Source organism: Triturus cristatus, chromosome 3_2, assembly GCF_964204655.1.
Source record: "Triturus cristatus chromosome 3_2, aTriCri1.1, whole genome shotgun sequence".
Classification (NCBI taxonomy): domain Eukaryota; kingdom Metazoa; phylum Chordata; class Amphibia; order Caudata; family Salamandridae; genus Triturus; species Triturus cristatus.
In genome coordinates, this window is record NC_140584.1 from 1,029,150,747 (window position 1) to 1,029,166,256 (window position 15,510).

At 46.4% G+C, this 15,510-nt stretch overlaps 1 protein-coding gene across 2 annotated transcripts in view; it reads right to left on the reverse strand.

Annotated features, from left to right (window-relative positions):
* Positions 1–1,180: 1,180 nt before the first annotated feature.
* BCL7B (BAF chromatin remodeling complex subunit BCL7B) overlaps positions 1,181–15,510 on the reverse strand; it is a 90,834-nt gene continuing 76,504 nt past the window's right edge. Inside the window, exons 6-7 of one of the 2 annotated variants that reach the window (XR_014980051.1) lie at positions 2,299–2,767; positions 1,181–2,155 (exon numbers count right to left, since the gene is read on the reverse strand). Coding sequence is in view for 1 of the 2 variants with exons in the window: in XM_085649668.1 (XP_085505794.1) it covers positions 2,672–2,767 (96 nt within the window). In the remaining variant the exon portion in view is untranslated. Of the gene's footprint in view, positions 2,768–15,510 lie in introns of both variants that reach the window. The other variant, XM_085649668.1, reaches the window with a different exon arrangement.

Genomic DNA, 15,510 nt, shown 5'->3' on the forward strand with positions numbered 1-15,510 from the left:
AAGTAAAATGTCACGCCTATGTTGCCAGAGGCATCTTCTTAAGTTTGGACCACAACACTAAGGATTTTATCTGTAGAAGAGTAGGATGGACATGAAGGGGTAGCAGCAGTTAACATGAAAAAAATAGCTTCTTATGGAGCCCTGTCTTAATGCTCAGGTGATTTTGAAAGACATGTCGCCTAACAGCTTCTTCCACAAATCAAAAGCTGAATTCAAGCCAATGCTGCACTGGTATCTCTTCTCAAACAGCCAATTGTTCTAGCAGGGCCTTTGTCCTGCTCTTCTTCTGATGAGCAGAAGGTGTCCAGAAGAAGTCCCTTACTTGCGGGATAGGCAGATCATCACAGGACGGCTTACCTTTCAACAGTTTCCTTACATGGAAGAGGATGTTTCAAAAAGGGATGCAAGGATCTCTGAACACCAGGCTCTGAAGAACTTGGTAAAGCAGCAAATATCAGCTTCTTCACATCTTCCTATGAATTCTTTGGCAAACTATAACAATAATTGTCTTCTCTGGGACAGGGACTTTTCATATGAAGTAGAAGACTTGAGACATCTAAGCCATGGTACTGTATTTGCAAAAAGATCGAATGGCGGTCCACTGCTCAGGCATGTGTGGGCCAGGGTTTGCAAAGTGCTCCTTGCACAAAATGAATTGTTTAAAACTAAAGCATTACAGCCTAAGTCACCTAAACTTGTGCAAGATCAAAAGAGACCAAATGAGGAGACCTGCACACCGCGCTGCTTACACAACCATACAATGTAGTTTTTGAACCCTATCTTCAAGTGGAGGTCTTTCAGTGGATCGGAATTATTTCTAAAAGATTATTTACAACACCAAAATCAAAACTTATGTCTGGAGACTAGGAGACCAGAAAGTTGTTCAACTGACATGCAATGGAGCTAGTAAGAGGTAGGCTGGTGGGAAGTAGACGAGAATCTGTTCAACACTACGTCCATTAAATCTGCTTGGCTGAAGGTTTAGCGATCTGAGCAGCATTCACTGTTGGTCTGCGTATATTTTTAGAGCTGTGCTTTATCCTCACGCTCACAGACCAGTATATCTGTGGACATAAACTCGAATGGCTGCATTCACCAGATGCTCAGTTGGCTGTTGTATGGCTCTTCACATGGTTAAATAGCTACAGTAATGCGATGCTCTGAACAGACACACAATGTAGATTATTAAATAGTAATATTTTATTTTTTAAATTATCTATACAAAAATATCTGTTCACTTGCAAGACCAGTTACATTTACTTTAACAGTTCAAAAAGCAACAAAATAAATCACTAGAGTCTACATGCAGGTCTTAAAGAAGAAATGAGGAAATGGGCAAGTCATAAAGGAGTACAAATCAGAGGAACTTAAAGTAACATCAGTTATGTGACTTCCTGATTTCCCGGGAGGAATGGAAAAATCATCAGGCAGCAGAAGATTAGACTCCAAGCAAAAAAGGAAATTCACCACACTGCACCCGAGGTCCTTCTTAAGATCCCAAGAGGAACTAGAATTTAAACAGGTGTTTCCAAGGGAAACAGAAACTAGATCACACAGTAAAATTGTGAATAGGAAATGCATCACTCAGTAGGGTGCCCTGTCTTGATCATATGTGTAAAAAAATGCTTAACACATTCAAAGATTCAATGACTTCCAGAGGAACGTCCGCCTTGCTGTTTTCTCTACAAGAGACTAGAGGAAAGCCACATTTTAGACACATCTCATTTTAATCCCATTTCGGCAGGCAAGTGGATTTTCCATGAAAACAATGAGCAAGTGGGAGTCTCCACACACCCCTAGGTAGAAGAGGGAAGGAGAGGCAGAAGAATGTGCTTGACCTTGGGAGCACAAGAGAGAAGAGATGGGGAAGAGTATGTGTACTTCGGTCCACTTACAAATCACTTATCTTGCCTCATGATTTTGGCTGTAGAGACCCAATTAGATCATCAATGATAACTGGCACAACCCCCTCTTCAAATTTTCAGCCACCATCTCCTCCTCTACCAATCACTGACTGCCTACAGGCTTGCCTTGAATTCACTAGCAATCAGTCAGGTTGTGCCTGGTACCTAATAATGATCACTGATGAGTAACCATGGCATCCTCGATGGATCATGTCTCCACTGGATGCTTATCCAGGCTGTGGTATTAACCCCTTCCATGCTGCGCAGATTCCGCCGCTGTGCTGACGGAATCTTGCGCGGGCGTGGTCATGACGGAACGGTTCCGTCATGAGCACAGCTCAACCGTGGCTCATGACGGAACCGTTCCGTCATGAGCACCGAAGGGGTTAAGCACAGGACATAATTCTCAGAACTTCAGCCATCTGAACTGGTCCACAGAGCTGCATCAACAATCAAGTTCTCCCTCATTAACAAACTGGGCTTGCATGACATACCCACCAAACCATGACAAGTGCAAGACTGAAATAATGCAGGCTTGCAGGTGTGCCAATCCTATATGCCTGTACTATATGCTCCTATATAGTGGCATGGTCATTATACAGTGAGCCAAACACTTCTAGACTTCCCAACATGCAGGTTAAAGAGAAAAAATACTCTCTCTGCACTTTAGGACATATATTGGTACTAAGCGAAGAGCTGCTCTGTACATTGCATCACTGTTTAAAGTCACAAACGCCACTGTGTGGCAAAGGCCTCAAAGATGGGGGCTAGCTCTCCGAGGCTGTTTGGAAATGAGAGTTCATTTCTTTTCGTATTCTTTTCAAGGGCACAACGAGCGCCTCTTCCTTGTCAACTTCCATTACCTGTCAAAAAGAAAAAAATGTATAGTAAAAAATATATAGTAATTGACATGTGATATACTGTCTAGGCAACAGGAACACTAGTCAAAACGTTTTATTACAATGAGGACCCAGTCACTGCTCCATTGCCAGTGCCCTACAGGTACCACATTACACCAATCTTCTTTCCAGAAATGCGGTTTCCTTTGATTTTGCTAGCCATTTTTACTAAAGACAATTCACAGTTTTAGCCACACTCAAAACATCTGTACACATCCACTGTTAATCACAATTCTTCATTTAAAACATGCACAATACTGGTTAAATTAAATAAAAAAACAAATATTTGTTAGAAAACTATAGCTGATTCATGTCAGAACCAAACTGGATTCATATGCTCCACTGAAGTAGACGTTCGGTGTAAAATTAATTAATTTCTTTCACGACATAGTTATTATTTCGATGATTGTAATCAATGTACCCTGAATAGTTCTCCTTCGGTGAACAATATATAAGAGAATAACCTTTTTATTTATTTTTATCATACATACACCCCCAATAGTACCATATAACCTTTAAAATTATTAAGACGAATGGCTCTTAACTGTTCTACTGCTTCTTTTCCAAACTGAATAAGGAAAAAAAGTGGGCAGATGAGTAGCTTAGCTTTGAAGAAATAGATGCTCCACTGTGCCTTTAAACTCCCAAGCTGAACTGCTTGTTGACGAGGACACAGCTTTGGTACATAACTAACAGTTCATTCTGGAGCTCAAAAGCATTAGAATGTTACTTTCAAGTAACCTTTTCTTCTCTGCCGTTAGATCTTAACTGATATTCTACAACATTAAAGGGAAAGCAAGTCCACCCCTTGAAGCAGGAAGTGATCGAGCAGTAGGAAGGTGGACAATCATAAATACCAACAAGAGATTTTTCAGATAAACTGGGGCTACTTGGTCACCAGTTCAGGAGAGAATATGTGACTAACCCACTTGTAACAGCTAAGAGTGTGTCAAAGAAAAGCTCTAGTTTTCACTTTTGCATTTAAATTTTCAATGGAATTTTATTACATATGTATATAAACAAAATTACTGTTCACAATTAGGGAAAAAAGGAAAACACTGTATTTTCTCTAACATATATAAACTTTACCACTGTAAGAACCGTGGAAAGGGGAAAGGCGGAAAAGGCAGAAATGGCAAAGGGATATACACATACCTAGGCTTTAAACAGCCACCCATCTTTTGATACTGTCAAGAAATGCACCCGCTGCTGCTACATGCACCAAAGAACTATAACATTGTGCACCACCTCTCCCCTGGCCCTGGAAACCACCACCTCTACGGGGCTATGTTGAAAAGTAAAATGGGGAAGCTGCGCAGATCCACATCCCCTGACCCCCCCCCTCCCCCCCCTGGCCCTGGGGACCACTACCTCCCCAGGGCTAAATTGTTCATATGGGGAGGCTCACAGACCCCCTCCCTCTCCCCAGGCCCCAGAGACCACCACCATCCTGGGGTAGAAATTAAATTGTAAAATTGGGAGTGGAGCTGTGCGCCCCACTTGTCTGGGCCATGTACAGCCCCAGACACCACCACCCCTCCAGTGCCAGCCTGTACCCAGAAGGAGGGGCCCTAGCCGGCTCCTGCTATGTCCCGGGGTGCTCACTTACAGGACATAGTTGTTTGCCCTGACTTGGGGGGAGCTTGGACAGCTCCTGGGAAGTCAGACAAAACCTCTGCTTCCAGCAAGCGAGAACTACAAAAAATGCTCTTACTTGCTGGAAGTGGAGGTTCTGTCTGTTTCCCTGCCCGCTGTCAAGCAGGAAAAAGGTCGGGCCCTGGAGGATGGGGTCTCCGGGGCCATCCTCCCCTATTTAATGAATGCCTGTTCTGGGGAATGAGGTTACTCTGTCGAAAATAGACTTATGAAACTTCTATTAGTTAATGCATAGCAGAGGTCTGTGTCTGTAACCAGAAAGCCACGGAACTGAATCCTGGTTGGAGTAGTGGAGAACAGTTACTAGGGAATCACTAGCACCTGCAGCCCCTTTGGCGCAGGGTCCTTTGTTACGCCCCTTTAAAAACACAGACTTCACAGCTCAGCTGATAACCCACTCCGGCACTCACTCACACACCCACTCAGAGACTCATGCACCCAGTCACTAACGCACAGACTAAAAGACCCAGAGACTCACATCCACTCACATACCCACTCCGACTCCTGCATCCAATCACATACCAACTAAGAGTTAAGCACCCACTCACAGAGCAACTCAGACACTCACACACCCACTCAAAGACTCACGCAGCTACTCACAGACCCACTAACTCACATACCCACTCACAGACCCAGATTCATGCACCCACTCAGTCAGGCACTCAAAGACACACTCAGACTCAGCACCCATTTACAGATCCACTCAGACTCACACACCCACTCACTGACCCACTGAGAGACTCACGCACCCGCTCACACACCCAGTTAGACACTTAAACTGCCACACCCAGACCCACGAACATACCCATTGAGACATTCACACACTCACACACCCACTGAGACACTCTTGAACTCACTCAGTTTACACTTGGGAAATAACATTTAAAAAATCCTTACAAATTCACTTAAAAAACCAAAGGAAACAGGAATAGGAAATAGAGCTTTAAAAATGTAAGGATTCACTGAAAAAAACCAAGGTTAACTGGGACGTTATAGTTGGGCAACAGAATTAAAAAACCTTAGGAATTCACTGAAGAAACCAAAGATTATAGGGACGTTATAGGTAGGCTCAGATTTCACTCATACAAAACCAATGAAATTCAGCAGCTCTAGTTACCTGAGCTAACTATAACGAACGCTGATGAAATCTCCGTGTGTGTGTGTGTCCGTGTGTGTGTGTCCGTGTCCAATTCCCTAGCCGTTTGCTGACTTGCTCCAATGTCTTAGGGGTCTCATTCCCTCAATTAGTACATTTATCCGCAAAGCCACTTTTGTAATTAAAGAAGGCACTCGCACACTGCCATGGAAGATGAATGTAAGCTCTATAGGAAGAGCGTTTTTTGTTTTGATAACTTTGGTGCCATATGGTGAATTTTCACTTGACTTTCCAGACAAAGGTTCATCTACCTCAGGTCCTTCCTGGATAGTTTAAAGCAAGGGATCCCAAAACACATTTTCTCAATGGAATTTCCCATAGGAATTTTGGGAAGCATTTCAGAAAAAATAGCTCAACAGAATTAAACCAAATTTGGCAGAAAGCTACATCTTTACTCAGAAAGCGTGCTCTTTAAGGGGTTGGGCGCAGGGACTGGCCACAGACCAGGCCCTGTGGCCAACCTGACAGAGTACATGGCCTTAGGCCAGGGCAGTGTGGGTAAGCTGCACACAAGAGGTTTAGGGCAGGCCAAACCCTTTGGCCAACCCCCACACTGCACACCCCCTAAGTCTGTGCACCAAATGTGCTAGCTACCCGCGGGGGTTGGTTGCAGGGCCTGGACACAGGCCAGGCTCTGTGTCGAATGACCTGCACACAGTCAAAAGCTATGCTCAGTCACGGAGTTGGGTGAATATGATAATAAAAAAAAAAAATCAGAAATTCATTGGAAAAAAAACCCCCAAAGGTTAACATGACGCTATATATGTATGGTAATAATCTCTTATGTTAAAAAAACCCATAAAAATTCACTGCAAAAACAGCGGTTGAAGTGACATTATAGTTAGGTAGGATATTAATATCTTATTTTACTTTTTTTTTTTTTAAAAGCAATTAGAAATTCACTGGTAAAAAAAACAAAGGTTAAAGTGAGGTTATAGATAGGTCTTGCAATAATATCAAAACTAAAATTCATCAGTTATAGTTTACTGTGTTAACTATAACTTGTGCTCCCACCATGCACTGCTTATGACCTCATATATTACACCACTGAGAACATTTCAAATGACATCATTGATGACATCATCCACTGAATGCAACAGTTTGGTATATGCTGCTTATACTGGAAGCTATTCAGCAAGGTACAGCTATACTTTATTTTCTATTGCTTCTTTACTACTAAAGGGTGTAAGCTTTAGCAACATGGATTGATCTTTAAAAGTGGCACATGCAGAAAATGTATTTATCATGTCCCTACCATGGCGAGGCCTCAAAGTTATTTTCACTATTGCGGGTCTAACAATCATATGTAGTAAACCCGAGCACTGATTCAAATATAAATATTGGTAACTCAGGAAAGGGAACAGCTAGAAAAATAATTAAAACACATTTTTTCATAATTATTAAAAAATAGAATTAAAAGGGTGGAGTTGGATTTTTAATAATTATTAAGGAAAACTAATGTTTAGACAGTTACCCTCTACCTGCCTAAGATGTCTGAAGACTAAACACCATAAGCCTCTTCCAGCTCCCAGCCTTCGTTGAGCCTTGAACAGGTATGAAATACCTCCAAGGATCAAACAATGCACAGACTTGAATGAGCAGAGAGGACTTCTCCTAGCTCAACAGAATACGCATGGTGGGAGCTGTGGGCCTCCTTTTGATAGCATAGTGTCAGATCCTGCTTGACATGTCTGTTTGGCCGCATGCAATGGTTTGAAATGGAGAGAACATAATCAAAATACAATTCTTGTAGATCAACTGTCTGGTTGCTGAAGGACCCTGCTTTTGTCCTACTATACTTCTGTCTCTGGGTTTGACAGTACAGTGTCTCCTTCAAACTGGATTTTAGAGTGAGATGTGGGAGGTGCAATCCTCACACAAACACCCATCACTCAAAGCCCAAGTTTAGTGCCGCTGAAGAAACTCACCATCTTGAAAATTCCTTAACACAAGAATTTTGGGGCGGTTTGTAGGAAGGCAAACATGAACTACTGAAGAACTGGGTAAGGTTGGCCCTGGGAACTTTTACCCTGTTGGTTAAGGAGTGGCCAGGAATCACCCCACCGACTAGCTGGTGGGAGGCATCAATCAATCATACGGTACTTGTATAGCATGGTTTGTCACCCGTGAGAGTATCCAGGTGCAGGGCTGCGTGTATCAGACAAAAAGCCAGGTTTGAGCTTCTTCCTGAAGTCTGTCAGCGAGGGTGATGTTCGGAAGTCGAGGGCGTTTCAGGACTTGCTGGCAAAGTGGGAGAAGTAGCGTCTTCAGGTGCAGCAGTGGTGGATGCGTGGGGTTTGTGCGAGGACAAGGAGGGAGGAGCAGAGTTTTCTGGATGGTTTGTGTAGGTGCAGGCGGTGGTTCCTGTATGCAGGCCCTTGGTTGTGGGGAGCTTTGTAGGCGTGGGTCAGTAATTTGAAATGGCATCTTTTCTGGCTGGGGAGCCAGTGGAGGTCTCGCAGGTGCTGGGTGAAATGAGTCCTTCTGGGCAGGTTGAGGATCAGTCTGGCTGCTACATTCTGTATCAACTGGAGTATTCTCATGAGTTCGCTGGGGGTCCCTGTATAGAATGTGTTGCTGTAGTCCAGGCGGCTGGTGAGGAGTCAGAAGGTAACATCTTTGACCAGAATGAACCTAGTTGGTATACCCGGCCAGTGCTCCATAGCGGTCAGCTTCAAACTGCACGTAGGTTCCTGTCTACCATGACCACTGACGCTTTGTACTTACAATTTTAAACTTTGTCTCCGGTTCCCTCTAAAATACTTTACACACTGCCCGAGTTAAGCCTGTGTGCTCTGTTATGTGCCGGGGTTAGGCTCATGTAGCAAAGCTGCCAATTTCTTACATTGTCCTTTTTTTCACAAATAACATTTCTGGTGTGACCGTTTGCACATATTTGCGTGCACGACAATTTTGGATTCGTTTCTTTGAAACTTTGTTTACACATCTAGCTTTGCACAACATTATCACGATGCCTCAAACATCATGTACAATGCTCGTTTGCACTATGTACAAATGTTGTTCTATCTTCATCCAGAGGGTGACTGGGCATTTAACATATTCAGAACATCACTAATCTATTCCCACATCGCGAGGCTGCTTTCTGTTTTTAAATAAAGAGCATCCCAAAACATTAGCAGAGAAGGCACTTCAGCTGACACCCAGGGTCCCTGCATGCTGAGACTTCACAACGCAGCGGTCTGACATCTCCGTGAGGGGGTGTCCAGTTTGTGACCAAGATGGGCTCCTACATTCTCTCCCGCCAGGTAATGGGGTTGGATCGTCCTTTGGGGGAATTCTTGGCTTTACACACTCTAGGTGCACTTAAACTAGGGTTTGGCATAGTAGGAGTACACCTGATTGCTGCCTTGTTTATATGCCGGCATATGGAATATGCTACTTACCAGTATGCATCTGTTCTTGGCATGTAGAGCTGCAGAGTTGTACACTTAGCAGATTGTACACTTAGCATAGGTCGCCATCTGGTGTTGGGCCCGGATGTTTGCAGTTTGTTTTTCTTCTTGGACCGTGCTTGGAAGTCACGAGTTTGGTGACTCCTCCTTCGGTCCGTACTGCGCATGGGCTTCGGCTCCATCCTCAGATTGTTTTTCGCCAACAGGGAAATGATGGAGCGTAGTAATAACAGTGAGAAACCCATGTGTGTTGTATCTAAATAAGATGGACTGGAACGGATACAGGTAGCCGGGGAGGCGGGTGGGCGTGTACAATTCTGCAGCTCTACATGCCAAGAACAGATGCATACTGGTAAGTAGCATATTCCGTTCGAGGCATATGAGCTGCAGATTGTACACTTAGCATAGATTATATAGCAGTACCCAACCTTAGTGGCGACCACCGGTATCCGTTGCAGCTGTTTGAAAGAGTGTTTTTAGTACAGCCTGGCCCACCCTAGCTTGCTGCTGGGAATGCACATCTACACAGTAGTGTTTTGTGAATGTGTGCGGTGTAGACCATGTGGCTGCCTTGCATATGTCATCTAAGGGTATATTCCCTAGAAAAGCCATAGAAGCCCCTAACTTTCTTGTAGAGTGGGCTTTAGGGGGAACAGATAATGTTCTCTTTGCCTTCTGATAGCAAATTTGTATGCATTTTACAATCCACCTAGCTATCCCTGATTTTGAGATGGGGTTGCCTTTATGTGGTGGAGAAAAGGAAACGAACAACTGTTTGGTCTTCCTGAAGGGTTGCGTTCTTTGTATGTAATATAGCAACGCTCTTTTCACATCTAGTGTGTGTAAGGCCCTTTCCGCAACAGATTGGGGTTGCGAAAAGAAGACAGGTAATTCCACTGATTGATTGAAGTGGAAGGGGGTAATGACTTTGGGCAGGAACTTCGGATTAGTTCGAAGTATGACCTTGCTGTGATGCATTTGTATGTAAGGTTCCTGTATGGTGAACGCTTGTATTTCACCAACCCTTCTAAGGGAAGTGATAGCTACAAGGAAAGCTGTTTTCCAGGTGAGAAATTGTAGCTCACATTTGTGCATTGGTTCGAAGGGCGGACCCATTAGTCGTGTAAGGACCAAATTTAGATTCCATACAGGGGAGGGTGGTGCCCTGGGAGGAATTACTCGTTTAAGGCCTTCCATGAAGGCTTTAATAGCGGGCACTCTGAAGAGTGACAAATGCTGTCTGTTTTGTAGATAGGCAGCGATCGCTGCTAGGTGTAGGCGTATGGATGAATACGCCAGGTTACACCTGTGAAGATGGAGCAGATAGCATATGATGTGTTGTATGGATGCATCTAGAGGGTTGATTGTATTGTTACGGCAGTACATTACAAATCTTTTCCACTTTGCGGCATAGCATGCTCTAGTGGTAGGACGTCTGGCTTCCATGATGATGTTCATGCAATCAGGGGGAAGGTTAAGGTACCCGAATTCTAAGATTTCAGGAGCCAGATCGCCAGGTTGAGCTGAGCTGGGTCCGGGTGCCTGATTTCTCCATGGTTCTGGGTTAGGAGGCATGGGGAAAGGTGCAGTTTTTGATGTGGTACCACTGATAGTTGTAGTAGCGTGGTGTACCACGGCTGTCTGGCCCACGTCGGAGCTACCAGAATGAGTGTGAGGGAGTGCTGTTGTAGTTTCCTGACCACTAATGGAATTAGTGGGAGAGGTGGAAAGGCGTATGCAAATCTGCCTGACCAGTTCATCCATATCGCATTGCCCTTGGACAATGGGTGTGGGTATCTGGCGGCGAAGCTTGGGCATTTTTTGTTTTCGTGGGTGGCGAAGAGGTCTATTTGAGGATGCCCCCACTGTTGGAAGAATGGGTGAAGAACTTGTGGATGCAGTTCCCATTCGTGTAGTTGTTGAGTCTGTCTGCTGAGCAGATCTGCTATGGTGTTTTGTACGCCTGGAACATGTTGTGCCAGGAGAAAAATGTTTTGGGGAATTGCCCATCTCCATATGCTCTGGGCTAAGCGGGAGAGCTGGGGAGAGTGTGTCCCCCCCTGTTTCTGTATATAATACATCGCAGTCATGTTGTCTGTGCGAATGAGGACTGCTTTGCCTGAAATCTGCTTTTGGAAAGATTTTAGGGCTAGAAAGATCGCCAAAAGCTCCAGATGGTTGATGTGGAGCGTTTTTTGCTGTGGCGTCCATAGACCTTGCATTGTGAGGTGTAAGAGGTGCGCTCCCCAGCCGGAGAGCGATGCGTCCGCTGTTAGAGTCACTTGGGGAACCGGGTCCAGGAACGGCCGTCCCTTGGAAAGGTTTGTGGTGTTCCACCACTGCAGAGAGTGATGTGTGCGGCCGTCCACCAACACCAGATCCGTCAGCTGACCCTGGGCCTGGTTCCACTGTTGTGCTAGGCACTCCTGAAGTGGACGCATGTGGAGTCTTGCATGGGGCACTATGAAGATGCAAGACGCCATCATCCCTATGAGCTTCATAAACACTCTTGCTGGTAGAGAGTGTTGAGGAAGGAATATTTTGCGTAAGGCTAGAATGCTTGTGATTCTGGCTGAGTTTGGATAGGCAATACCTTTTGAGGTGTCTATGGTGGCCCCGAGATATTGCTTTGTGTGAGATGGTATGAGGTGGGACTTTTGGTAGTTCACCGTGAAGCCTAGCTGATGAAGCAGTTGGATGGTGCTGTTTGTATGTTGCACGCATTGGTGGTAGGACGCGGCTTTTATGAGCCAGTCGTCTAAGTAAGGGAAGACGTGAACATGTTGACGTCTGAGGTGTGCTGCTACTACTGCTAGGCATTTGGTAAACACCCGTGGTGCAGTGGTGACCCCGAAGGGGAGAACCTTGAATTGGTAATGTTGCCCGTCCACCACGAACCTGAGGTATTTTCTGTGAGAGGGGTGTATTGGAATGTGAAAGTACGCGTCTTTCAGATCCAGTGTTGTGAGAAAGTCTCCCTGGCAGAGGAGTGGGAGGACTTGTTGTAAGGTGACCATGTGAAAGTGGTCTGAATGTATGTAGGCATTTAGAGGCCGGAGATCCAGAATGGGTCTGAGGGTCTCGTCTTTCTTTGGGATTAAGAAATATAGGGAGTAGACCCCTAGATTTCGTTGATTGTCGGGTACCTGGTCTATAGCGTGTTTCTGGAGGAGCGAGAGTACCTCTTGTTTGAGCAGTGTGGAATGCTCTTGGGACATTGGACGGTGCCTTGGTGGGATATTGGGTGGGGTAGATGTTAGCTCGAGGCAGTACCCTGACCGAATGATTTGGGTCACCCATTTGTCCGATGTTATGGACTCCCATACGTGGATAAAATCTTGTAGTCTGCCCCCGACCGGAGTGGAATGGTCTGGGGGGAGCGAAGGGGAGTCATTGTGCGGGTGGGGTGGCAGAACGGGTATTGTTGGTTTTGCCCCTGCCCTTATTGTTGTTGCCTCTGTAACCACCTCTTTGGTTGCCCTTTGAAAAGGTATTTTGAGGAGGGGATTTGTAGGAGGTAGAGGCATTATCGGTGGAGGAGCCTCTACCTGTGCCACGAAAGGACGAGCGTCGAAAGGAACGCTTAGAGGCTTGGGTCTGGAGCGCTCCCATAGACTTTGCTGTGTCTGTATCTTTCTTCATTTTTTCGAGCGCTTCGTCTACCTTTGGGCCAAAGAGTGTTTGCTGGTCAAAGGTGTGATTAAGTATTGATGTCTGGACCTCAGGCTTGAACCCTGATATCCTGAGCCAGGCATGGCGGCGAAGCAGGACACTGGTGTTTATGGCTCTAGAAGCAGTGTCTGCTGCATCGAGGGCACACTTAATGGAGGTATTTGTGATTAGTTTGCCCTCCTGTATCAGGTCATGAGCTTGGCGTTTGTATTTCTCTGGAAGGTGCTGCATAAGAGCCTCTAATTCATCATAGTGTGCTCTATCATATCGCGCAAGCAGTGCTTGTGTATTTGCAATGCGCCACATGTTTGCAGCCTGGTAGGCGGTGCGTTTACCAGACGCGTCCAGAAGTTTAGATTCCTTGTCTGGTGGTGGGGCATCTCCTGAGGATTGGGAGTTAGCCCGCTTTCTAGCTGTGGAGACAACTAGGGAATCTAGAGGAGCAGGGCCCTTGATGTATGCAGGGTCTGTGGGTGCCGCCTTGTACTTCTTCTCTATTCTAGGGTTTAGTACTCTGGCTCTGACAGGGTCTTTGAATACCTCTGTAGCGTGCTTGGTGACACCCTTAAGCATGGGTAAAATAGCAGTGGAACGATCTTGTAAATCAAATGTATCCAGTAGGAAGTCTTCTTCCACTGGTTCCGTGTGCATGTCCACCCCATGGTAGTGTGCTGCTCTCTGCACTAAATGGTGAAACCCTAAAGAGTCCTCTGGAGGAGACGGCCTTGATGGGTATAGGTCGTCTTGAGGTACATTGGGTACATCAGGGTTATTATAATCCTCCCATGGATCTGGGGTCCCTGGTGGAGTGGGATCCATTGGGGCGTCCCCTGGGTCATTGTCCGGGTCCCCGTCATCCGGATCTGGGGATGGGGCCGGATCGTAGTGAGGTAAAGGTGGAGGGGGTGGTGGTGGGGGGGGGGGTGGCAGTGGGGAGGGTACTCTAAGGGGAGAAGTAGCTGAGTCCCTCTTTTTGGGTGGAGGAGGAGGAGCCGGAGCCTCAAGGCGACGCTTCTTAGTAATCACAGTCAAAAGGCCAGTCTTTGGATCTCTGGACAAAGTCTTTTGTAAAGGGTCTGGTGTAAACAGAGCCAATGGCGCCGAGTCGTCTGTCGGCACCGGCGATTTCGGAACCGGAGGTTTCGATGTTCTGTGTACGCCTTGCTTTTTGGAGGTCTCCGTGTGTTTCGGCGTCGAATGCTGTTTCGGCGCCGGAGCGTCGGTGCCGACCGATTTCTGTTTGTGTTTGGTCGGCGCCGAGTGTCCAGGCTTCGGCACCGGTGGTTTCGGAGTCGAGCTGGATTTTGCAGGCTTCGGTGCCGAGTGGTGTTTATCGGCACCGGGCGTCGGCTGGCTCGATCCCGAGCTGCCGTGAGACTTTGAGTGCTTCGACACCGGGCCCGAAGGTGGGGTGATCGAGGCTTTGGTTTTGGTTTTGCCCAGGCCGGCAGGCGAGGGAATAACCGGAGTCTCTTTGGTTTTTGGTGCGGGGCTGGGAGGGGGCATTGTACTCACGGCCCGCTGTCCTGGTGTTACGTCCTCCAGGTCGGAGTCGTCGGCCTCGGAAGCGCTGACGATGTCTTCTCCCAGTTCGGTGTGTGTTTGCCCCGAAGCTTCGGCGTCGTCTCCGAAGATGTCCGGTGGAACTGTCGAGGATGAGTGCGCCATGGTGCGTCGAGCCCTTCGATCTCGGATCGTTTTCTTCGATCGAAAAGACTTGCAGGCGGGGCAGTCTCGAGCCTCGTGTTCCGGAGAGAGGCAAAGGTTACACACCTGATGGAGGTCGGTGTGGGGAAATTTAGACCCACATTCTGGGCACTTTTTAAACGGAGTCCTTTCCATCGGCCGGGACCGGAGTCGCGGAGGGCCCGAAGGCCGGTGTCGATGTACGGGATGGAAAAAGTGCCGTTTCGAGAGATGAAGATGATGAAGGAACTCGAAGAATCGAGGATTTTCCGTCGAGGCTGGAACCGTAGAAGTTCGAAGCCGGAGCACGAAGTATCACATCCGAGCCCGATGGCGGAAAAAAACAATCTGAGGATGGAGCCGAAGCCCATGCGCAGTACGGACCGAAGGAGGAGTCACCAAACTCGTGACTTCCAAGCACGGTCCAAGAAGAAAAACAAACTGCAAACATCCGGGCCCAACACCAGATGGCGACCTATGCTAAGTGTACAATCTGCTAAGTGTACAATCTGCAGCTCATATGCCTCGAACATACACTATTTAGCACCATGGTAGAACTGTATCTACTATTTACGCTTTTGGTGCTTGTAATCACTCTCATCTGCTTCGGTCTACTGATTATCGCAGCACGTGTATTCTATACAAGAATAACGTTGGGTCAATAAATATACTGAAAACGTCCCACTGTGTATTCTCTGTATATTTCTCTGAGCACAAGAAAGTAAGAGTGATTGAGCGAAAGGTCCTCATTGGTTTCCATGATCGCTGAAGGGTCAGGGTTGTCATGTTCAGTGGTTGCCAGAAGCCATTTGCTCCATGGAAAGGGTTAGGGGAGTTTAAGGTGGCACCGTGAGCTAGCTGGTCTCTAGGCCATCATATCCTGAGGGGTGCCCGGAATCAGTCTAGGCACCTCACACATAGTTTATGTTGTCCACCAAATGTGCAGGTCTTGCGGATTGGTAGGAACTACACAACACTGTACCATGGCTATCGGGGGGCTGATCTAAGGTTAATTTGTGAATTTGAGGCTTAACCCTCACAAGGGTTGTGTTTATTGCTTGAGGTGGGTAGTGACCCAACCGAAACTATAATCCAATATATATGAATTAACTTGCAGTCTTTTA